Here is a 27026-nt window from a genome sequence, read left to right on the forward strand (position 1 = left end):
TTTTGGGTCATCCCTTTTATTGATTCTGCCTACCGCTTTCCTATCATTTTCAATCGTCATAGCAACTTTGAAAGCTTGCAGCAACGAAGAGGGTCTTTGAGATCTTATCTCATAATGAGTTTTACTATCAAATGCACTTAAGTAGAAATCAATAAAAAATGAATCCATTGGTCTAGTCTCCCTCGGGATCCTATTGAGAACTTTGTTAAATCTTTTGTTAAATTTTGATACTGACTCATTTGTATTCTTTTTAATACTTATTAATTGATGTGATGTAAAAGATGTGTCATTGTGATCATCAAATTGCTCAATAAACTGATCAGCAAAATCGCACCATCCAGAAATGGATTCATCCGACAAATTTCTATACCATTCTGCAACATCCCTAGTTAATGATTGTACGAAAAGTTTCATGAATACATCCTCGTGATCTTTCTCAAAATCTTCAATTACATTTTTCAGATTAATCACATGTCGGATAGCAGATTTTGTTCCGCTTCCTGAAAACTTTGGAATAGCATTCCTTAAGTCATTTGATATTGGATCAAATTATGTTCCGCATCCCATTGAAATCAAGCTATCTATATCTTTCGATTGCCATAGGCTGCCTTATTGCATAATTTCTAATGCCTAGATTTTGCACCATATGACCTTGGGTGTTTTGATTGTTATTATTTTGATTCAAACCATAGGGTTGTCTAATGTTTCCACCATTTTGTGGAACTCTTCTGGTATGTTGTCCATTATTCCAATCCCGTTGGTTATTGTGGAAATGCCTGTTAAAATTGTTATTTTGATTCTTATCCCTTTTGTTCTCATATAATGGATTAACATGACTAGTGGCGAATTGTGATTCTAGATTCTTTCTATGAGGTGGATTGTACTTCAATGATGTATTTACTTCATTTTGCATTTGATCAGACCTTTCATCTCTCCACCTATCTGTCTTTTCTTCATGACAAGCTTTTCTAAATGGGAAAGCAATAGGATCCTTTGATATCCCTATTTTTTCAAGGATATCATCTGGCTGCATTTTTAATGTTTTGACTAATATCAAACTGTTACCATTTGTTGTTTCAGCCATTTTCTTTATATTCATATCCCATTGCATTATCTGCTCTTGCTCTTCGTCATCCTCAACAGGAGTTATCTCGCAATCTGTCTCTTCGTCTACCCTAGGAATGTGAAAAAATGGATTACAGTTTTCTTCATCCTTTTCAGGACTATTATGACTTGATTCGCACATCTTAGTTTGTTTGTTGGTCCTTTCTTGAAAATTTCTGTGCCTTGCGTAAAACATTTTTGATTTTTTGATTTTTAACTTTCTTCTTTCTTGGTTTTTTCTCAAAAGTTTATTGCCCAAGTCTTTTAGGTCGGGGATTGTCATGTCCCCTTTTTTTTTGGAGGTAATTTGATTTAATTAATTCAATTAATTAAGTTGTCCAAAATAATGAATATTTTATGAGGATGACCAATTAATTATTTTAATTAAATAAATAAGTGGTATTAAGTTAATTATTTATAAAGTTATCAAATAAACAAATATTAAAAGGTAACTTTATATTTAATTAATTTAATAAAGTGACTTGAATTATAAAATATTTTATAAAGTCACTTAATAAATAAAATAATGTTGTAGAAGTTTTCGGAGAAAGTGGAGAAAAAAGAATAAATAGGCATCTTGGGCTTCATTCTTAGCAGGCAGATTTTTTGTTGTTGATGTTGATGTTGATGTTTGATGATTGTGGAGCCTAGAGTTTTTGCAGTAGTCACAATTGGCCATTGAGAACGAAAACTCTCAATTGGTAGGCAATTTTGAGGGTGTGAAATATCACTTGAATTATTGCAACTGGGGAGAAAGTTACTTCAGACTTTCATTTGTGCTTCATTGGTTAAAACTTTGGGGCCTTTGGCCAAGTTTTGTATGATATTGATTGGTGTTTGATTTGGAGACTTTTTGGAGTTCATAGTCTTCAATGAATTTGCATTGAGGAGTTGATTTGCAACATCTACAATTTATTTAGAAGTCTGATATACTGCTGCTGGGGCATCATTGGAAATATATTTTTGTTCATATCTTCACTTAGAGGTATCCGCTGGTTCTAGGTATTGTTGCATTCAATTGCTATCATCAATACAATCATTTCAAGGACAAATTCGAGGAGCTTAGAGGCTGCATTTATTTTTCTAAAGTATTGCCAGGCAAGAACAGGGGTGGCTGGGTGAAAGCATCGATTGGGCCTAAGAGAAGTTCATTTTTCTTGAAACTTGATTCTTTCATCAGCTCTTTTCTAAGGCATCATCATTTCTCCAGGTTCCTTTGTTTATCATTCATGTTAGCATTGCATTTTAGGTGTTATAAGTTTCAGCTGTAGGTGTGCATTATACCAACATTATCATATTTTGTAATCCATGTAAATGCCAAGAGTCTTGGCTATATTTAATGAGCATTGTATTAGAAATTTCATTGCAATTAAGGAGATAATAGTTGCTGGTGTCATTTGAGCAATTCAATATCATTTATTATCAGCTAGTTAGTTTGCATACTGTTTGTAAAAATGTTAGTTGGCTGTAGGTGTTCATTTCTCATGCTTAGATCATATATATGCATTGAATATTGCCAAAATTAGGTGCACATTCATGTTAGGTCATTGTTTAGACAATTTGGAGTCTTCTTGCAAGCATTCTTATTGATGCAAATTAAAGAAAAGAGTCATTTTAGCAAGCTGAAAAGTTATATCAGCCATATGACCTTTGTATGCAAAGTGTTTCACAAAATTTCTTGAGCCTTCAATCAAAAGTTTTCAATCAGATTTGAGCAGGGTCATTACATTGGTATCAGAGCTATTGACCCGCCATCCTGTTGGGTAGATTGGACATTGAATCAGTTAGTTAATCATGTTTACTTCAAGTACCCAGAATCAGTGGGACAAGGATATGAAGAAGCTTAAACAAAATTTGAAAATTGGATGAAAGTTAGAAAAGGATGAATGAATTGATGGTTTCCATGTTTAAGAGGACTACATCACAGAACAAAGAGAAAGAGGAACAAGAGGTCTCTACAAGTGAGGTATCTAGAAACCTCTACAAGGAGTTTGCAGCAGTTGGTGATTAGCATATAGCCGAATCTAGCGAGGACAAGAATCGGACCAGCTTGGAGGAAGATGTTGCACACAATACTTCAGGAGGACTTCAAGGATGAAGCTAGAGATACTCCGCATGGTTTACACAGTTTGAGGAACTAGCTAAAGATGAATGAGGATGAGGTAGAGTCTGAGCGGCAGGAGTTTGTTTCAGCTAGGGCTAGCTTGTCAGTTGAGGGAGTTACTTTGTCAGTGACCCCTGATGATATTTGTCAGGATCTGGACTCTCAGTTAGTTGTAGAGGATGAGGGAGCTGGAGATTGTGATGATGAGATAGTTTCAGCAGTAGCTTCTTCGGAGTTAGATGAGGATGAGTCCGATGCTTGCGTTCAGAGTGTGGAGGTGTACTCAGATGTAAGTACATTGAGCGTTGGTGATCTTGAGGGGAGTTCGTTTGATTTAGCTTTCTCTCATAGTCTGGACAGCTTATTCAAGACGGTTAATAGGAGGCCTGTAGTGTAGAGTCACCATGTGACCGACCAGTTGAGAGTTGGCGAGAGAGATATCACTACTGCTCTTGAGCATTTTGATACCGCTTGTCAGTTGTTGGTTGTTATTGATTGGGGTGCTTCTATGACAGATGAGTCCAACGATGGTTACCTTTCTTTGGCAGAGGTTCATGCCTTGCGTGAAGCTGTTAGAGTTTTGAGATAGGATTACTTACAGTTGGTAGCTGACCGTGATCACCTAGTTGAGTGGGGGAGTACAGCCTATGAGGCACTTTTGGATCGTGAGGAGGAGGTGAGTGAGCTTACCCAGGAGCTCACAGCGACTACTGAGGCTTTGGAGGTCACACAACGAGATCTACAGGAGTTGCAGTTCTAGTTAAAGGAGGTGACCAAGGAGTTGGAGCATTTACGGTCTACACTAGCCCCAGACCTAGCTCATTTGTATATTGAGGTGGTTGGTGGTGAGTACGCTCTTGCAGTTGTTATTGAGGAACATGTTGTTGGGGCTGACACATGTTCAGGATTTGGGAGTGCCTGGTCCTGATGAGTTTGGGATACCAGTGGAGTCGAGTCTCCAGATTGATTCTTCTCACACAGATGACAGTGTGGCACAGTTGGCAGTGCCACCTTTATAGAGGGATCAGTTGTGTCTTGCGGGGGAGTATGTTGACGCTTCCTCGTATAATTTTTACTGCACTGAACCGTTCATGGAGTATTTGCTGGATAGTGCAGGTGTTCTTTTGGACTCGCATAAAGTGCCAGAAGGTGTTCTCATCCAAGGTACTAGTGCTATTCGCAGATTGGTTGGGGAGATTATAGTGATCCTTTCTACTATGCTACCTCACAGGGATTTTGAGGTGGGGTTTGTTGAGCAGATTGCACAGGGTCCTATCCAACCTACATCCACTAGGAGTCTGAGATTGGAGCCATTTGCTGATTCCCAGTTCAGTGATGGTGAGCCAGTAGCGGAGTTTGGGGGTTCCTATCGGCATTATATGGTGGGGTATGCTCATCATTTTTCTTTTGACCTAGAGATAGAAGATTTTGGGGGTTCCTACTAGTATTATACGATAGGAACCCCCAAACTCTAGGTACCATCTCGACCATTAACGAAAATCCTGCAACACTCGGTTTTATCAAACCGATGCTTCGGGATATGAAGACACAATTATCCTTATTCTGCATTTGGCGCTCATCATGTCTATTCCACCATGTTAGTGTTTTGGCAACCCTCATATATCTTTTATTTGGTGTTGAAGATATCCCGTGCATTCTGTGGGTTTATTATTATCTTTCACTGGTGCTACGTCCTCTTCCAGCCATCTCCTTGGATATTATTAAACCCGCTTAGAAGGCCCTGCCAGACAAAATTTGACTTCAATGATGTTCAGGATTTGATATCGTGCTGCTACAGGAATGCCATGTTGAAATCTGTTATAGACGACAAGGATTGGTAAACAATTTCACACTTATTTGGATCCTATGTCTAGCTTCAATCAACACTTCAGAAGCCTGTTTCATCAATTTATATATTGCAATGACAACCATATCCTCACCCTACATAAGACAAAATTCCATTGGCATTTTCCCAAGACAACAAGTTCTGATAACATTCTATATTTGATTAAACAGTTCTTCGAATAATAATAGGCAGCTTTTGGAAAGATTTGAGTTGCAAGATAGAATTCCTCCATGTTGTAGGTCATAACATAGGAATTGATACCACATACAATTTGTGTCCATTTAATAAGCAGTTTCCTTTGAGTTCCATTCTTTCAAACTTTGGATACTTTGTCGAGCCTTGATTGCCAACATTATCTTCTGTATGACTCATATCAACATCTAGTTGTCCCTGATCAGAATCATTTTCTTTAGAAGAAAGCCAACATCTAGTACTGTACTTTCTAAACTCCATGGTGCAATGACCAGCCAAAGAAAGAGAAGCTATGCATCCATCAAATGCAGAATGTGTGTCTATATGTGGAGACAAACCAACTCCAGGAGGGTATTCATTTACCATTAATTGATCAAGAGGCAAATAATTCTCTCCCTGATAAGCCTCTGGAAGAAATGAGATCCTATTTAACAAATCTGATAAAAACAATGGAAGCTGGCCCAACTTTAGCTTCCTATCAATATTTCGTGTCTCAAATCTTCTAAAGCACTTTTAGAACACATCCATCCATTGCTGATATGATGCAAACAAGCACTTCTCTTTGCTTGATGCGTGCCCATGCTTTACACAAAAGCTCTGTTTCCATATCAGAGGAGAGAAAAATAATAGAAATACTGAACCAAGCTGCACATCCTGCTGCTCCAATGACTGCAATGCCCAGAGAAGGCCCTATAGCTTCTATCAAAACCTGGGAAACATTTTCTTGCAAAAGAAAATCATGGTCTGTAGCAACAAGGAGCATTCCAACATCACTTTAAAGATTCACAACACTAGTTTCCATTTCATCTTTTCCTCCTGTCAATATTTAACTGTCATTGCTCATAGCTATAGCCTGCTGTTGATACACATATACTCCATTTGGTAAGCTTGACACCAAATAAGGGACTTCCTTAATGGGATAGGCTCAATAATTATGATCAACAAGTCAGCATGTCTTCATATTGTCATAGGTAGCCGGTCCTTTCATGTAATAGCTCGCATACTAGATGAAATATATGTGCTGGTCCATAATGAAAACGTGCACAATTGGAAGCAAAAAAAAATTGAACTCCATCAAAACCATTTTGAATACTTGGTGAATATCATGTGTCGATATTTTGAAAGACCAATACTAATGATATCAGATGTGATATCAAACCTTATTGAGTATATGGTGAATATCATATGTTGATATTTTGCAGGCCATTACTTAGCGTATTTGGTGAGTATCATATTTTGATATTCTGGAAGACCAATACTAATGATATCAAATGTGATATCAAAATGGTGGATATCTTCTGATCAAAGATATCCTTAAAATTTTCCATTCCTAATGTTACCAATGTTGTAATATATGTCTTGTGCTTATTCTCCCTAGTTAAGAGGGATTGTTGATGTTTGGTAGCTCCAGTTGGATAAACTCATGAGACTAAACTGAAGTTACATATATGATATATAAATGTGATATCTATATACATACATATATATATTTTGGTCAGTTATATATATTTGTGTGTGTAGTTAATTAATCAATTATTATATTAATTAAATAATAAATTATATATATGATATATTATATAAATTATTAGACTGTTATCATCTTAATGAATAGACATGTCCATGAAGGGACATGCATAGGACATGTCTCCTCTTAATATAATCTCAATATAAATAAGAGGTCATTGTCATTTGGAAAACACATACCAAACATTATGGCAGTTCTATTACATTTGCAGCGGTTCTCAGAAAAACAAAAGTGTCTACAAAATCCCATCCACTCTTGTTACACTATCGGGGAACTTTATTTGATTTTGTTTACCCTGCATGCTTTGTTCACATAAAACAAAATCTAGAGGTTACTTGAGAACTAATTTAGCCATACTAATAGTGTGGATTTCTGGAAGGCTTTTCTGTCTATTTTGTCCCATGTTTGTTCCATTGCTATACTTAAGAAAACTATAAATTTTCACCTACATCACGAATAGTGCTTTCCTGAATCTTGAACGGTGCCCCAGGGCAGACTTTTTCTTGCAAATACAATTTCTCTTTGAATCATCTAGCATATATCTAAGTTGAATATCACTTGGACAATTGGATCACGTATTATACTTACAAATATAAAATTTCTAGCCAAATATTGAATATACAAAAGCTCAGAAAGGTTTTGACTCCCCCATTTATAAATGTTACCTTAACTCTTCCATCTCCTATGATTTTTATATGTGGAGTTTTTTTTCCATAAGCAGATATTATATCCATTATATCTTTCATACTTAAAAAACCACCCCTTCTTGGGAGTCATACAAAGGATGTATCCAGTTGATTAACTAAGCATCATGACAGGAGTGTATACTTTGAAGATACCAGGTATATATCACTTCTCTCTTTAGTGGAAGTTTGTCATTTTTATGAAATGGACATTGTTGTGTTCCTTATCTTTGTCAAGGTTTAGAAAAGTTACACAACTTAAAATGTCTAGTTTCATTGTAGTTCCAACATATCTTCATAGATCTTCCTAGAGATTTTTATTTACATCTAGACTTTGATTGTTTGGGCCATGACTTGTTTTTATTTTTCTGTTGGGGATGACCTCTCACAAAGAAGGCATCTATTGTTTTTATTTTTTTGTATATCTAAGAGTATTTCTTGTTTAATCGTTTTTGCCATTGCGTAAGAGTTTCTATAAATTAGTGGTTTGCACCGTTTCATGTCTTTCCTTATCCAGATTATGCTTTTTAGAGATTTGCTGCTACTGATTTCGATACGCTGTTATAATAATATAAATTGAAAATAATCTTATTGATCATGGTAAACAACGAACATAAAGCTGTCAGAACTAAGTGGAACTATACCATAATGAAGTATAATAAACTTTGAACTGTATATGCCTTAACAAAGTTCTATCAGAAATTACAATATCTGGCTACTCTTCACAACCGCCATATGATTTCTTCACCTTCCAGCTGGAAGTACTTTTTGTCTCTGTCATACAATGTTAATCCAGCCTCAACTACTGAAGCCAATCCCTCCTTGCCCCTCAAATTGATGTTGGATGGTCCTCCACATACTATAGAAGTCTCCAGAATCAGAATTGAAACTGAAATTATCTATCCCTTGATTTTATTTTATTTCTCAGTTGTGACAAATGCATTGCTTTTCAACATAGGGAGATAATGAAATTGCTACTTTATAAATGTGAAACAGTGGTATGTGTTCTATTATCTATATTTGTTTTTCATCGTCTGGAAACCATAACTTTTGCATGTAGACTAGAAGCAATATGCTTTCTTATTATTTAGAAATTGCAATTTTTTTTTGAGATGAGCATGAGTATTCAACTTTTGGTACCACCAAGGCACCACTTTTTTACTTGAAAGCTAACCACATCATGGCTGAAACTGCATCCGCAGTCAGTCAACTTGGTGATGACTTGGATCCATTTTATAGATCACATTATTATAGGTTATAATTCTTTTGTTTTAAAAATTAATAGTTTTCTTGTATAAATTGAATATAAGACTTCATAGGGTCGTGCATGAGGTGTTTGTCAATTCTGTTGCCATTTTTTGATTAATGAATAATAAATATAGTAAATATATTCATTTCCTTTTCTGGCATGCGTATTGGTTTATTACCTAATCTAGACAGCTTTTCTTTTATGGGGCAGTGCTTCTTTCTATCTTTTGCTTTATCAGACCAACATTTTTTTAACAATGCTGGATACACTTTCCTTTTTTGTTCAAGAGGAGTTTTGATTTTTTATATCTTTTGAGGTCATCATCTGTGTCATGATTCTATACATGATGGCTTATGGCAATGCTTTTGTTACTTATCCTGATCTTGCTGATTCCGTCACTACTTAGAATCTTTTTCTTTTGACTTTTGATGATATCTGTCTAAACGTTTCCATATATCTGACAATCTTTTATGCTGCATTGTATAAGGAACATTTCTTTGCCAACATGGAGAAATAATTTTACATCAATAATTTTACACATTTTCTTTACAATGTAAATATGTCCTTTTCCCTATATTTGAGGTAGTTTTCTACTTCATCCACTGTTAATTGTGATTTTTTCCTTGTATTTAATTATTTCTTTAAGCTTGGGATATCTTTGTTTAATGACATTGAACTGTGTGTAAATCTATATTAGCTTTATTTCCTCAAGTGTGCAAAGAACACAATTTTGAGCCAATATTATTATTTTCAGCTGAAAGGAGGCGTAGGGATCAACATCATGAAGCTCAACAAGTTGGGGCAATTCCTAATGCAGCATATCCATCTGCTTATGGTGCACCAGCAGTAGTAAGTTTGAATTCAGTTTTTTGGGTATTGTAGTTAACTATGTATTTCATTTGTTATAACCTAGTTACATTTTCTGAAAGCAAATGCCTCTGCGTGAAAAATATCCAGCATAAAGCCATTCCGGGTTCGAACTGAAGGCCTTGATAGAATAGATATGACTCTTTCCAAGAATCGATTCAGTTATTTCAAAATTCATGGTTTAGTCAATTTATTTTCATTTCAATTTCTTCAGGATCAGTAATTGTTAGACAATTTTGTATGAAGAGTTTTTATGATCTATGTTTTTATTATCTTGATAACATTCAGAATTGCAGTGGAGCTTATTCTAGGCATCCTTTGGATATTATAAACTACATTACCCAAAATTTTAGGGAGAGGGACATGTTTTCCAGATGGGTAGAAATATCACCCAAATGAAGGGATAACAGGGGTCAAACATAGGAAGCCACTTATAAAATGTAGGGAAAAAATCAAAACCATAGGATTAGTTTGAAAAACGAATTATAAAAGACTATCAGTTACTCCAATAGTGCAAAACATTGTTAGTCAAAATTATGTAAATTCGCTTTAAGAGAAAAACTGAAGAACTTACACAATCGGAGTAGCTTTTTATACAATCTAATACAAAAGTCAAATACATATCCCGTTTCAATGTTCAAACTGTTCTCCACAGTCATAACTTTGGTCAAGAAACCTAACAACATTTACATATCATTACTGCCAAATGATAACAAATGTGGCAATTGAATAAATAATGATTTAAATCTGATTTTTGAAAATGCATCCGGCTTTTTAAATTACTTAATTCTGTTTTGGACAAGTGGTACCATTTTGTTTGGGGACAATTCCATCATTTCTGTTCACATATAGCATGCAAGATTTGGCTAAAGATAGCAGCCACCCAAGATCTAGGAACTTGTATGAAAGCACAAGAGAAATTGGATAGCAGAGAATAATTCTATTCTATCAGACGATGTAAATGATAGATGAGAATAGATTGAATTAATCAAGATTACAAAGGAAATCCCTTGGTTGTGTAGGCCAAGTTGAGACATAGGATTGCATAAGATTATGACATGTGATTATGTGTACCTAAGTTAACTTAAGTGACAAATGTGAATAGGATCTAGGTGATGAACTAGCTATGCAAAACAGCCCTTTCAAACCAACATCTCCCCTTAAGAGCAATTTAAGGAGAATGTGCAAGATGCACCAATGCAAAGATGGGTCTTGACTATTAGGCCATATTAGGTACCCATGTACAAATGCAATATGTCGCAATGAAGAAAATGAGAAAACTTAGTAAGAGAACTCCTTAAAAGAGAAACTACAAAAATTGCTGTCGATAAAGAATGGGAGAGACAAAATCCTATGCAATGAAAGTTGTAGGACTGAAGAAGAGAGACCATGTAGCCTCCCCAATGTAGAGTCTTCTGTGGTGATGGTAGATGTCTGAAGATGTATGTTTAAGATGATCCGCTCATGTTGAACAATATCCCTGCTTAGGAAGAGGCAAAAACAAGATTGTATGTAGGACATCTTTCCATTCATGAAAGAAAAATGGGTGAAGAAAGATGACGTGCGGTGTCTTCGAATTTTGCTTATGTCTAAATGTTGATAAATCAAAATAAGTGTGATTTATGCCACAAATGGTTCTCATTACAATTTATAATATAGCAGAGATTATTATAGAGCACAATCCAAAGACAAGGCTATCTCCTCTGAAGATAAAGTTGCTTCCTCCAAATATTAATGTTTAGTGATGAATGAACAAGAGAGTCCAAGTGTTCTCTCACAACAATTAAAGAAGAACCATCTCCATCAAAGAGTAGACAAGTGCAATCAATGGTGTCTCCCAAGTCTGAAATGTGGTACTGCAAATAAATTTGCAATGTCCATTAAGCTTCCATAACAAGTAGCCATTTTTGGAAGACAATATGCATCTTGCTACATTGAATCACAAGTGGCAATGCAAGCATCCTCAAATGCAGTACTAGATCATATAGATGGAACATAGACACATGTTTCTACATCCTCAATAGATTAAAGAACTCCAAGATTCAAATGACCATATTGAATCTACTTAGTGTCCACACTAGATGACATATTCTGTACATCACAATAGGAGAAAAATGTGAGGTGTAGGCTTGAGATTGTTGATCAACCTCCCCAACTATAATGATGTCTTTGCTATGCAGATTCTGAATTATGATAGAATTTGCTGCGAACCCAACACTTATACCCACTTGATCCTGTGTGATTTGATAGATAGGAAGGATATTGATTGACAATGAAAGCACACAAAGAATATCATAAAATGCTTCACCATTCATGTTAGTAGATCCAAAATAGATCGCTTCTCACAAATATGTATATGTGTTGTTAGTCATTGGGATGTGTGGCGACGAACACGACTTAAATGAAGAGAGCATGTTTTGTGATGAAGCCATATGAAGAGAAGCTCCAAAATGTGTTCTCCCTTGTTTAACCCCTAGCTACGATGCCCATATATTAAAATCATAGTTCCAAGAATCACGACGATTCATGCGATTCACGCGATTCGGCGATTCGATTCAAGCCAAACGATTTTTTGTGAATCGGTGAATCGAATCAGCGATAAAGGGTTTATGAAATAAGTTACTCACTAAATTTCAAGGGTTTTTTTAATTTTCCGATTCATGGCCGATTCGATTCCGATTCATGGCCGATTCACGATTTGATTTGGCCTTGCCGATTTCGATCCGATTCCGATTCTTGTTACTTTGATTAAAATACAAAAGACAGAATAGGAAGCTTTCCTATACAGACTAAAGACAACCAAATAACCATTAAGAAACATTCTATCTTGGAAGAGATCATCCTAATACCCTCCTTTAATGGTCATCTAGTTGTCTTCAATTTGTATAGGATAGTTTCCTATTCTATCTTTTGTCATTATATGTTTCTTTTTAGGAACATCTTGTTTCTACATTCTATAAGAATGTTGTCGTTTTTGGTTAGTAAGCATCTCATTATTCTATCATTTTGCCTATGGAACATGGCATTAGAGCTTACGAATTTTTTTTTGAAAAAAATTAAGAATTTCATTAGGAAATCTTATGTCCTTCAATTTTTCTGAGATAAATCCGTTTATTTGTAGACCTGTCTATGAAAAAGAGAATGAGGATACCTGAAGAGTTGGTTGCAACATTTTTTTGGCTCTGCTTGTTCTATCCCCGTTTAATCCATCTATAGTTGTCTACAACTCACACAACCATATCTGGGCTTGTATTTGTCTCAGACGACATTTTTTATCTCTACAACATACGTTCCTAGTGTATTTTTGTGGCAACCTCTTTTCATTTTGAGGGCTTCTCTCTAGTGCTGTGACTCTTTTTTACAGTTCACATGATGTCTAAGATTGCAACTGCTAGTGTTTGCTGATTGTTTTGTTCCCTTTCCTAATTGTGGACGCGACTGTTTTTTTCTGAGACTCGTGCACTCTTTCTGCAACCCTTGGCCTTTCTGTGGTGTTTTCTTCTACTCATCCACCATTTTTGACCTATTTCAAGGTCTTTTTTGAGAAAAACGATGACCATTTTCACTTGTAGCTTTGTTGTGATGGTTATTTGCAATTTTTTTGAGGGTTTTCCAACCAGCAAGGATTTCCTTTAAAAATCATTGTTCTCTTGCTGAATCCAAAATCTACTTGTAGATTTTTCATGGATTTTTCGAAACCTCAATTGGATTGGCAATCCGAATTTTCTGGGTGCATCAGTTTCCATGCCTGGAATTTTGTACAAGCCAAAAGTTTATTCTGATTTCAGATTCCTTCTAGATTTTTTGAGATCTCTTTTGGATCTTAGTCAAATTTTCTTGGTTAGCCGAAACATTTTCTCAAAATCCATGCTTGCTCGGTTTTGATTTTTTTTTCGCTCAAAAATCATATCGAGTCATTTGTAATCACTGATGTTCGTATGAGATATTTTTTTCTGTATTTGCCGATTTAATCCTCGAAAATCATCTTTCGGTTCTGTAATATGCAAAGTTGCATGAGATTCAAGGTTTCTTACCATTTTTTCTTAAAAAAGATTGATGATTTGCAAAACTTTGGTTTCTGGATTTATTTATAACAAACTTAACAAAAGTTTGTTATGAGTCGTAGTACTCTTCTGCAAAAGTTCTTCGTCTCTACGATTTTCGAGATCTAGGTAGGGTCTCAATCACTACAAAATGTTCCAACATCCATACAATGACCATTAAGGGAGGGTATTAGGATTATATCTTCCAAGATAAAATGTTTCTTTAATGGTCATCTAGTCGTCTTTAGTCTGTATAGGAAAGTTTGCTATATTATCTTTTGTCAATGATGTTTCTTTCTAGAAACATCTTGTTTCTACATTCTATAAAAATGTTTCCGTTCTTTGTTTTGATTAAGTAAAACAGGTTTTAAAGGACCCAAAACCTATACAATAACAGAAGTCTAGAGATAAACATTAGAGAAAAGAAGCACAGAACAACATGAAATGGACCTCCAACAAAAACAGTCATGAGGTCACACAAAACAGAGCTGGAAAAAACAGCAAAAGTACAGCAAAAGAACAACAACCGACCAGCTAAGAAGTCTTTATCAGGTCAATAGCTTGGTCCACCAAAGTCTGCATATTTTCAGCAGCAACCTTCACCTCGTACTTCTTATTGACTTGCTGATTCTTTTTAGAGTGAGCACGGGTGCATTTTCTTGGTTCCTGAGTCTTAGCCCCTGGAGGAGAATCCTGGCCCTTGTCACTCTCATTCCTCTTCAAAAGGTTACTGACATTGTTCGCCAACTGTTTGAACAATTTATCCAAATTGTCCAGCTTTGTTTCCAGTTTCGACTCCTTCCCCTGAATATTGCTTATCTCTTTATCCATAACCCTTTGTTTTGCTTCAAGCAGTGGTATCTTATGCATGAGATTTTTCACTTCTTCTGCATTCCCAATAACTTCCGAAAGTTTATCAATATGTTGGCCCAATGTTCACTCCCCTCCGGAGGTTTTGCTGAGTTGCTCCATTTCCGTGCCCAACAGCTGCATTTGTTGCTTAAGTGTACCAATCTTCTTCCGAATTGAACCTGGGTTGCTAAATAAGCCCCTGGAAGACCCAAGCCCACCATCGGCTTTATCACCCAAATCTGACATATACCCCTGTTCTCCATCATCCTCATTGTCCGAATTCCCATTCTTCCTTGTTTTATACCTGTCCTCCTGCCGCCTTAAGGAATTTCTTTTCCTTTCGAACTGGTGAGCCAGAGGCTCGTCATCAGAAGGAGGAGAGACCCGATCATCTTGAAAGCCTTTACTCTTTCTTTTGCCTCCACTCCTCTTGTTGTACTGGTCTCTCACAATTTCCTCCACGAAGTCACTTTCCCGGTTAAAGTCATCATCCTCAACAATCTTTTTCTTCTTTTTTGAACTACCACCCGAGCCCTTTTTCACGCTTCCCAAAGCCCCTTCAGCTTCATCTTGGGTATCGGAATCATAGCCCTTATCCGGGATGCTCCCTTCCGTTTCCTGATCAACCCCTTTCAAACTCCTAGGTTTCAAAATTTTTTTAGACTTTAACACGTTCATAATCAAGACCATGAGACCCTCATGGCAGGCATGCTCTCCATTCGGGTCTTTCTGAATGGCCTGAGTGGAAATACTAAGAGACTGCAAAAGATAAAAAGGAAAATTGATCATCACATCATGTCCGAAATGATTTGCCAACATGAAGTGATACCCATACAACTTGGTGAATCTCCCATCTAAAGTCAGATATTCCATTATCACAAAGAGCACAAAATGCCATGGTCGAGAAATAGAGGCCGAGTTAAAATACGAGTTACCTATCTTGACCAGAGGATTTCTCTCCTGTTCAGTCTCCACAAAATCATCAATAGCCTTGTCTGAAAGCTTCCTTTCCCAAGAAAAATTAATCCCATCCATGTCCAGCCCCGTAGCCTCCTCAGTAATTTCTTCGGTGATATCCATGTGTTGGTTCCCAACCATCACAGAGCCATCCTTCCAAGATTTGATGAACTGGTGCGTAATTGCCGGATTATTACCTCTAAGCCTTTCCATGTACCCTGTGAAATTGCCCCGCCGCATAATGTCCCACACCTCCGGCTTGTTCTTCCACTCTGAGCAGCCAGGCGGCTCCAACCTTTTCCTCTTTCCCCCCATTTTCTCAGCACCGAAATTGCTGGTTTTCGTTCTCTGAGAACCCCAAAACGCTTTGCAACTGAAAACCACACCACTATTGAAAATAGGAATGGAAAAAATTGCCTAGAATCCGTGCGAAAAGCCCACCTTTCTAATAATCATAACCCCCCTCACTCCAAAGGAGTTAATGTCATAATTGCAATTCACTGACACCATCATAATAAAAGTGTTTTTGCTGAGATCTCCATTTATCATACTCGATATGATGGCAGCCATCTGGAGGTAAGGTCTCGTACAACTCCCAAATGATATTATGATCACTTCTTTGTTAATAAACATCCCATTATTCTATCATTTGGGAACAACGTTGATGTTGCTGCTAGTGAAGAAATTGACAGAGATAATTTTTTTTTAAAGTAAGGCTATTTATAGTTTACTAAAAAAGGGAATACCATGAAACATTGTTGTTAAGATAGAAGCGACAATGTCGAGTATTTTGTAGGCATGAGATCAACAAAATTCATTCATTAGCTAAAATGTGTAAACCAAAGATGTAAAATTTCCATCTACTTTGTAATGAGGCCAACCAACTATGTGACAAATTATTTCCATATATGATTGATCATGATTATTGATTGTTTATTATTATTGCTTCTATACTTAACGTGATTTGCTGTTAATTTTATAATCATCTTATATTATAATTTACTTGCTTATTTATATTTTGAATTTTTTAATAATTAATATATTGATTTGATTAATTATTTTATTATTTATTTAATGATTACATTCACTAATATGATCAATAAATGTATACTAGTCATTATATTATCATTTTTATTATTCAATTTTATATGGGAATTGGGCCATCACAGTGATTCCTAAATTCATCAAGCTTTGGATCAACATATGCTTCTCCCATAGAATTCCAATGAGAATGGAAGCCAAATGCAAACACTGAAAACTCAAAACCAAGCTTGGTCAACAAACTAAGAATCAATTGTAAATCCTCCTTAATAATGTTGCAATATTGGAGATGTAGTCTTAGGTGTGGTTAAGACCATTTTGATTGAGATTCGTCAAATCATTATCAATCTGATATTCATTGAATTTATTATTTCTACCATACTACTTTTCAAAAGTCTCTCAAGCCTTCTTGGTTTTCTTGTATGCTTCAATATGAGATTGCAAATAGAGAGAGATGTAAGAACACAGCTGGCTCGAGCCCCGAAAGTTTGAACTGCTGATAGAAATAGCATTGTTTGTGTAGCAATTTTCAGTTTTTTTGATGTTTTTTGAAATATACAGCTTTTTAAACCATTCCAATACGAACGTTTTTTTTGTAATTTTCAATATATGTAATAGAAATTACAGTGCAATAAATTTGAGAATGTAGTATGCAGAACTAAATTCATAAAATCTTAATTTATTAAAAATGTAAGTGTTAATATTCACAATACCAAATATATATATTTTTTTGATCGGTAAGAGGCCGAAGCCAATATTAATTATTATGTGTTGTGATTAATTATTATTATTATTTATTAAGCTTGAGTAGACTCAAACCCAATACCTCCTAGATAAGAGGGTCACAATTTACCATTGTGTTGTAGGCTCTTGCCTATTCACAATACCAAATATCAATGTAGCATTTTTTTTTAATATAACAAAGAACCTGGAATTACTGTATTTGATGTTGTGTGAATCTTGGAGGTGGCTGCCACTACTGTTAATGCCAAACCCTTCGACTTTGATAGCTGAGATGTACTGTGGCCTTTCCTAAGCCAACCTGAGCCTTCTCCCTGTAACACTGGCTCTCAAAGTTGAATTTCAGCTCCTAAGGCTAAATGCAGTCCTTCCTCTATTATCTATGACTACCAAAACCACAAACACAGCTATAGTTTAGTGCTGTGACCTGCATCTAAAATCACTACCGTTGACTTGTGTGTATCCCTGGATTCAAAACACTGAGCCTTGACAACAGCTGCCTTAGTCTGAAGTGAAACGTCAACCCATGACTATTCTACAACCTGCGATTAACTTCCATCTGTAGTCACTGTGATAATCCCTTAAGTTGCATGCCAGATTTCCTTCTCAGATGCAATTCCACGAAGCCCCAAAATGGCCTCTGATTGAGATTTCAAGATTAATAAATTCAAGGTGTTATGAACGTAGAGGGTTACCAATTGGGTCAACAGAAACTTAAACCCTTGTTACAATTTTACAATTAAAAAATATGGAGGCAGAATGATCCTCCAGTGCAAACTCAAACCTAGCATATAAACATTATTTCTTTCTAAATTGATCAATTCAGCTTCAACCTACAATTTACAGCTTCTACAGTACGCAGCTCTTTCATGGAAACGCAAGGTTACTGGGAGACAAGGAGATTTGGAGGTCCACGGTATTAGTACTGGTACCAGTATGCCAATTTTTCAAAAATAGGAGATGGGGGTACTTGGAGACAACAATTTTTTTTAATAGTTTAAAGATTCTAATACTAAATACAAAACTAATACTGTAAAACTAAAAGAGTAAAATAAATAATAATAGTAATGTCACATTAAAATAGAGTCAAATATTTCAAAACTCCCATAATCACATTAATGTATTTCATAGTCCTACTCGTTTTCCGAATATTGCATATGATGATCATCATATCAGATTGATAATTGCTGAGATTATCATTACATATTCAGATTTTAAATTCAAAAAGTTCAGTTTGATTCTAAATTGCCGATATGCAAACAAAAATGAACAAATTTAGTACAGCAAACAAAAACCAGAATCTGGTACTATCATCTACTCGACAAGGTTGTGATCATCCATCTCAAGGTCTTCAGCTATCATGCTGTCCAAAAAATCATTTAAATTGTCATTGGTCTTAATTTTTGCATTTAAAAACATTAAAATGAGGGCTAAAATACATAAATAATTTAATATTATATTTTACATTTATTTTTTATCAGGAGACTTCAGCGATACTTCACTTTTTGGATTAGGAGACTGAGAGACTTCAGGAGACTTCGTCATGAACTCTCCAACCTTTTTTGATGTCTCCAGAGATGCAAAAAGTCTCCGAGCGTCTCCTTCTCTGATATGTCTTTTAGGGGGCAGACGGGTCTCCCAGTAACCATGTGGAAAACCAATAAATATGCCCAATTTAAATGTTCGATTCATAAAATTCAATTATGTTTTTCCTTCCCTCATTTGAATGTTTGAACTATAATGATAAATTACAATATCCTCGTCACCCCATTGGCGCTAGCTTCAGCATTACACTTCAAATAAGACTCATGACATAGTCTAAATTTTCAATTAATGAATTTAACTATAATTTTCTAAAGTATGCTGCCAATAGAGTCTTTTAATCACACATAGACATTATATCTAAAAAAGCCACCACCTTAATTATTAATTAAGTAAATTAATAACATTAAATTATCTTGAGTTTCCACTTTGGATTAGGTGATAGGATATAATAACTTAATTAAATGCACCCCTTTTAATATCCTGGCCAACTATTTAAAAAGCTTGATATCATTATTAATTAAGTAGAACTTAATTAATAATTGTAAATTCCATCAATAGTTTATTTACTTCTTGGTGAGCAAAATTGTAGACATTACAGTCTGCCCTCCCTAAAATTACTTGTCGTCAAGCTATCTCGCATCCAGTAGCTCACTGAACGCCAACCCCAAAGAGACACTGACCTCCAGTGGGATCCCATGGAAAAATGCATGCAACTAGACAGAAGTAACTCAACAAGAATACTAGACTTTCCCTCTCTGTCTATGCTAGCCAAGCTATTATACCAACATCAAACTCATGCACAGACGAGCTTTGCATCTGGTAAATATCTTGCACATGAGGATCAAACGTGAAGCTGTATGCACTCCTCACTTATACACCTTTGTAAACTCTTCAACAAGACCTGTCTGAAATCCGTAAGAACCAATTGACATCCTAGTGCATTGGTGGGATCCCAAATGTCGTCCTCATGCATCACTTGAGGAAAAATAACATTAAACTCAAATAACAGATTGCCATATGACAAAGTAACATCAATATGAAACAAGGGATTGTTTGCAAAGTGAACTACACCCGTATGCTGAACTGGACTAGGTAACAATGAACTATGGAAGACATGATGCATAACTTGCTCCACTTGTACTGTATCATGCCTCTGTAAATCCCCACTATCCACTGCACAAAGAGACATAGTACGTGAACTCTCCTCTGCGACATCTTGTAACACATATCTCCTGCCTCAATACTCGAACTTCATCTCCATTAAGCGCAGGCCAAGGAAAAATCCTCAATATCCTGTAACCACTGCATCTCTAGCACAACATCCATTCCTCCCACATTGATCACATAAACAATTGACTGCATCACATAATCACCAAGGAATAAATAGATATGTCGTATGCTCCTGGTAAAGGTAAGAGTGTACCATCTACCACCTTGACTTGGAACCCAACAAACTCCTCCACTTAAAGGCCACATCGGTTAACAAAACTGTCATGTAAGAAATTATGTGTATCGTCAGTGTCTAACATGGAAATGCAATGATATCCATCTACCAATCCTCACATTCTGAAAGCAGAGGGACCAAACTCAGTAGGGATCCTCTGATCATCATCAACATCTGTACCCATTGGCTGATTTGAAAATTCATCCTCAACCTCATTATAACATCCACATCGAACAGTTTGCCTGTTCCTTAGGCCTCAAAGGGCAGAAATGCTCTTTGTCATAAGGCTCTTGCATCCATATTCCTGGCTTTCTTGATGGCTTCTTGAAAGAATGGTGGATCAAATGCCTTAAGCCACCCTCTAAGTGGCTCATGTAACCCCTCTGTAAATAGCATAGCAAGCACTTCTTTGTCACATTAGGAACCATGACAGAGTCTCAAAAACTCACTAATGAAAGACACTAGACTGTTAGTCTGCTTGAGCTGCGAGGTCCTGATAATAGGTTTCCCGTTTCTGTATGTGTCTGATTAATAGGCCCTACTAACCCGTCAACAAACTCCTGATAAGATTTAATCAAATTATGATGAAGGGTGACCATCGCATGATGCCACCACTTGTATGCTGTCCCATCTAAATGCAGAGTTGCAGATTTTATAGCATTCGGTTCAGTCATAGGTCTAAGAGTCAGATATGTGTCCACCTTACTGATCCAAGCTCGTGCAGTAGCCTTTCCACTAACGTTAAACATGGAAAGAGTGAGCTTGCTGGTGGCATGCTTGAGGTCACTGTTCTTGGCCTTTTGTCTACCATCCAGTCTACCTCTGGAATGCTCTCTCTTCTAGTTTATAAACCTATCAAAATCTAGGTGTTGCTTCACATCATGAGGTAAAACATCCCACTCTGCATGTAAAGCCAACATATTATCAGTAAAAAATGCTGCCTCACCCTCAACACTAGCCTCATCCAATTCATTCCTCAGAAAAGTAGGATGCATAGGCCTGTCATGTGTACCTATGGCATCAGCTCTAGACCTGTGTGAACTCAATACTCCTAGTAATCCTGTCTCTACTGTGACCCTTGTGCAAAGAAATCTGCTGAAGTGTGTCAGAGAGCTGCTGAAGCACGTTAGCTACCTGGTGCTTGCCAGCTGCCTTCTTGCTGGCTATGTGCAATGTTCCTAAATAACTCTCTAGCATGTCTCCTGATCAATATACCTGCATTACCTCCAAATCTATCACCCATAGTGCCAAACTGAATTTCCTGTTCCCCTTTGCCTTGTAGTGAAGCTCTACCTCTGCGAGTATAATACAATCCTGGAATGAACCTTCGATGCTGCATGAGTGAACTCAGTTCCCTGTAGGATGGCAGGAAACCACTCTGATACCACTGTAAGAGCCCAGCTGGCTTGAACCTTGAAACTTTGAACTGCTGATTGAAATACTCTTGGTTGTGTAGCAATTTTCAGTTTTTTGTGGTGTTTTATGAAGTTTACGAATTTTTGAACTTTTCAAAAATATATGTTGTTTTTTTGTAATTTTCAACAATATGGAATAGAAATTACAGTGCAATAAATTTCAGAATGTAGTCTGCAGAACTGAATTCACACCATCTTAGTTCATTAAAAATCTCTATGTTCTAATATTCACAATACCAAAAAAATTATGAAGCCCGTTTTTCTAATATAACAAAGAACCTTGAATTACTGTATTTATATGTTGTGTGAATCCTGGAGGTGGCTGCTGCTGCCGTTAATGCCAAACCCTTTGACTTTGATAGCTGAGATGTAGTGTGGCCTTCCCTAAGCCAACCCGAACCTTCTCCCTATGACATTGGCTCTCAAAGTTGAATTGCAGCCCCTTCTAAGGCTGAATGCAGACCTCCCTCTAACTATGACTGCCAAAACCACAAATGTAGCTATAGTTTAGTTCTGCAACCTGCATCGAAAATCACTTACATATATCTCTGGATTCAAAACACTGAGCCTCAAGAAGAGCTGCCTCAACCTGAAGTAAAACGTCAACCCATGACTATTCTACGACCTGCGATTAACTTCCATCTGTAGTCACTGTGATAATCCCTTAAGTTGATTGCTGGAATTCCTTCATAGATACAATTCCACGAATCCCCAGCATGCCTTCTGATTGAAGCCATTGACATTGCACGATTCACTTGTTTCTAAATGAACCAATTCATGGTGCTGTGAACATAGAACAATTCTCAAGTCAACAGAAACTTAAACCCTTGGAACAATTTCACAATTAACAAATATGCATGCAGAGTGATCCTCTCGTGCAAACCCAAGCCTGGCATATAAACATTCTGTCCTAAATTGATGAATTCAGTTTCAACTATACACCTTTGACTTTCCGCAGTGCGCAGCTTTCTCACGGAAAACCAATAAATATGTCCAATTCAAATGTTTGAGCCATAAAATTCAATTATGTTTTCCCTTCCCACATTCAAATGTTTGAATTATAATGATAAATTATAATTTCCTCATCACCCCATCAGCTCTAGGTTCAGCACTACACTTCAAATAAGACTCATGATGTAGTCTAAAGTTTTAATTAACGAGTTTAACTACAATTTTCTAAAGTATTCTGTCAATAGAGTCTTTTAATCACACAACATTATACGTAAAAATGCCATTACCTTAATTATTAATAAGTAAATAATAATTAAATTATCTTGAGTTTCCATTTTGGCTTAGGCGACAGGATGTAATAACTTAATTAAATGCAACTCTTTTAGTAACTTGGCCGTCTATTTAATAAGCTTGAATTCATTATTAATTAAGTAGAACTTTATTAATAATTGTAAATTCCATCAATAGTTTATTTACTTCTTGGTGAGCGAAATCAGGGACATTACTAGAAACTAATGAACATATGAATCTAGGTGTTTTCTCATGGTTGATCTGTCATATATTGTTTGAATTGGGAGACAAATGATATACATTTGGCCTGCACAAGAACAATCTTTTTGGTATTATTTGACTTGTATAGTTGGCCTTTGCATGAGTCATAATGCTCAAGATATCGTGATGTTTTCACACATCTGTAAGAGTGTTCAGTTGCATTAGTATTGACAATACTTTTGAGTAACTACAGGGGACTAACAACATCAGAATATTCTTGTACTAGAATCACTGAAGGTATGCTACACAATCCTGGTACCATATGTTGTGGAAATCTAATTGCAGTTGATAGTATGTTCTGCCTCTTTATAATTGGGCAATGGCTTGGATAGAGAAGCATCACTAAATGCAACAGGTGTGATTGGAGATTTAGTCATGATGGTTTCTGATGTTCTCAGCATCGTCATATCTTTTGGAATTTGGAAATAAAACCTGCTATTGCTGTTGGGAGGCACTGTGACCTTCCTATGATACCAACATGCTTCTTGCCCCAGTTGTAGAGCTATATTGTGCTGAGAGTACTAAGATTAAGTACTCCACTGTGCAGAATTGCTATGCCAGAGATAACCACGAGAATGGTGGAATTCACAGTTTTGTAACTAGGAGGGGTTTTGGTGATGGAAACAGGTCCAAGATATCTTGGACCCAAGTAAAGACAAGGTCTGCAATCACTTGGAAGTATCTTAGTATGATTTTGGAAGGAGATAATAGCATTGGAGAATTCTATTATGTGAGTAGGATATGCTTTCGTGATAGGGAACAGCTAGAGGACCTGCTTCAATTGACTTCCGAGGATCTTGGTGATATTGGTTTATCAGAGGGAGTAGACCATGTTGAGACGATTTCACTGGTGATCTGGAAACTATAGCAAGAGGATTATGATTCATGGGACAGAGTTCCATGCCTGTAGGTTGAAAGGCCTTTATGCTAACACCTAGGTCGTGATATTCCTAATAGATGGATACTTGGTGAGCTTGGGATTCATCAAGAGTGATGCAAACTCCAACCTTGTATTCCATGACAGGTCAAAGCATGTAGAGTCAAAATAACTATATTAGAGATATGGTGTAAAGGAATCTTATTTAGTTGAGGTACATTAGCACTGATCATCAAATGGTTGATCTTCTCACCAAGCCCCTTGCTAGTGTGAAGTTTGTGCATTATCAAGACAAGCTTGGATTTGTGGAGAATGAAGCCCTTGTTGAGAGGGGGTCTCAGCATTAGTGATTCCTTGAGATGTACTATAATGAATTCCTCTGTAAATCTAGATTAAATTTCTATCAGATTTAGAGTAAGGCATGTCTTTTACTATTTCAGAATTTGATGATTCAATTGCAGATTTGTTGTGAGTATGTTCAAATCAGAAAATATGGGTTTTGATCATATGTCAAGTATGGATGTACTGCAAATCCAGTATTAATATATACTGAATATTAGTAAGGTCTGAATTTATTTCTGGTTATACTCGATCTGCTCTAGATTGCACATCAATTGATTTCATTATGTTCTAGGCATATCGGGTCTAGTCATATTTATATTATATTGAACAGACATGTCCTTGAATGGAGAAGTCTCCACTTCGGGAGACCTGTCCATTCAGGACATATCCCTAATATGCACCAATTTACTAATAATCAAACCCAATCATAAATCTGTAAAGTTTCTGCAATTTCTATGACTGAATATAGACTAGATTCGATCTTCTTCTTGTCCTTGTGATTTGCTGAGAATAACTTCAAAGTATTGCCTTCAATTGAATTAGAAATGTAATTCAGAATTCTGTCTTTTAATTCTGCAATTCATATGTGGGCAGTAATGCCTAAGGAGCAGACTTGTCTTTTTTCTTGTGTGCTCTTAGACTTCATCCTTACCCTCTATAAGTATAGGAATCAAGGGACATGTCCTTAGAAAGGACATGTCTCTTCTAAAGTTATTTGCCTAACCTCTAGAAGTCGGCAACTTTCCAAGAATAATTAAGTTTAATTATGAACATAAATAATTCAGTTTAGATTAGTCTTAAACCAAAACCTAAGGATAGGCGCCGATCTTATAAAGGGAACAATGCAAAGACTTTGTCCTATTCTTATGATGCTATATCAGATTAAATTAATCTGTTATCAGACCAGTATGATAACAAGTTACAGAATTAACAAAATCAGGATTAGTTATTATTTGCCCTCAATGATAACGCATATGTAGTCGTCGATCTTGCAAGGCAAATAATCAGAATTAAATCTGAAATATATGTTTGCATAGGACCCCATCCTATGATCATGACTCAATCACTAATATAAGATGAACATGGAAATAACAAGAAAGAATCTGCAGGGGCAGATCGAAGATACTCTTGGATATAATGATCAGATATATTTGATGATAATAATTTGTATTTTGATGTGATTATATACATGCATTAATATAAGCAAGATACATTGGAATGGATGTATGTTAAATACAGATCATTATCATCTAAGTTATTTTAATCCGAACGAAGCTACATTATCGATACTCCCTCTTAGCTAGGGAAGATAAAGAAACTAACCAAGTATATATCACAATAGGCTCATCTATTGTGAGAAGAGGTTTCACCTAACTCGTGATATCAAGTGATATAATATGCTGAAGAATATGTAGTCACATGACATTCTTCTTATATATATATATATATATATCCATGTCATGGTATGTGCCCTGACATCACGTCTCATGATGTCTACCACAACAATTCATGGCATACACACCATGATATATCTCATAAAGAACATAATGATCTGCAACTGATATCAAGTCTCATGATATCTGTCAAATGTTCAAGAGATACTAACTATCATGACATGTCCATGGATATCAAGTCACATGATATTCATCATGATAGAGAACTAATCATGGTAAAGTTGTCACCTTACAATGTTAGACACAAGTTTTCATTATCTGAAAGATCATCGCCTTTCAATAATGCACATAGGGGGGCCCATAAAGTCATAGTCACACATGATAAAAATTAGGTTACACATTAAACACCATATATATATATATTAGTACAAATAAATAATTTGAGATTCAATCTCAATAACTTACATTTCAACCATACCAAGTTTCTTCCTGAAGTGTTCAACTTTGACTCTAGAGAGAGGCTTGGTGAAAATGTATGCTGTTTGGTCGCTTGTACTAACATACTCCAACTGGATCAAATTTCTTTCCACCATCTTTGTCACATTGTTGTAAGGAATGTCTATATGCTTGGATTGACTAAAAGCTTAATACAACTTTGATTATCGCAGTGGATAGTAGTAGGTTTCAAGGGCTTACCAAATAGTCCCACAATCAACTTCTGAAGCTACACTGCTTCTGTTGAACATTGTGCCCACTAAGGACTATTTCCTGCTTATCCAAGAAATCATAGCTGATCCCAAACTGAAGCAAGGTCTTGATGTGCTTTTTCAATCAGTCATACTTCTAGCCCAATTTGAATTAGAGTATCCATGTAGATCTAGGTCAACTTTTCCATTTTAAGACAATATCCAATCTGTAATGTCCTCATCCTTTTAGCATCTCAGTGGAGTTCTTAGCCCTTACATTCTTTGAAGGCTAAGTGGAGAAATAAGGAGAAATTGATTACATTAATTTTTTATAAAGTCATTAAATAAATTAAAATTAAAAGATGACTTTATATTTAATTAATTTAATTAAAAGTGACTAAAGTTAAATAATAAATTAAAAGAATCTTCTAGAAGGAGGAATTTAATATTATTTTATTTCTTCTAGAAGGAGGTCCATCTATTGGAGGAAAAGAATAAATAGGGAGGGCAGCTTCATTGTTGAGCATCGAATGTGTTGCCATCTACTCTTTCAGATAACTTGTGGAGTCAAGGGTTTTTGCAGTTGCTACATTGATTGTTGGGAACAAACACTCCC

At 36.1% G+C, this 27026-nt stretch overlaps 1 protein-coding gene across 1 annotated transcript in view; it reads left to right on the forward strand.

Annotated features, from left to right (window-relative positions):
- U1A (spliceosomal protein U1A) overlaps positions 1–27026 on the forward strand; it is a 195090-nt gene that overhangs the window by 118138 nt on the left and 49926 nt on the right. The window contains exon 4 of the mRNA XM_089813586.1: positions 9458–9552. Coding sequence (XP_089669712.1) covers positions 9458–9552 — 95 coding nt within the window. The remainder of the gene's footprint in view (positions 1–9457; positions 9553–27026) is intronic.

The sequence above is a fragment of the Cupressus sempervirens genome, chromosome 2 (genome assembly GCF_028749045.1).
Source record: "Cupressus sempervirens isolate cs-2001-9-10 chromosome 2, ASM2874904v1, whole genome shotgun sequence".
Lineage (NCBI taxonomy): Eukaryota > Viridiplantae > Streptophyta > Pinopsida > Cupressales > Cupressaceae > Cupressus > Cupressus sempervirens.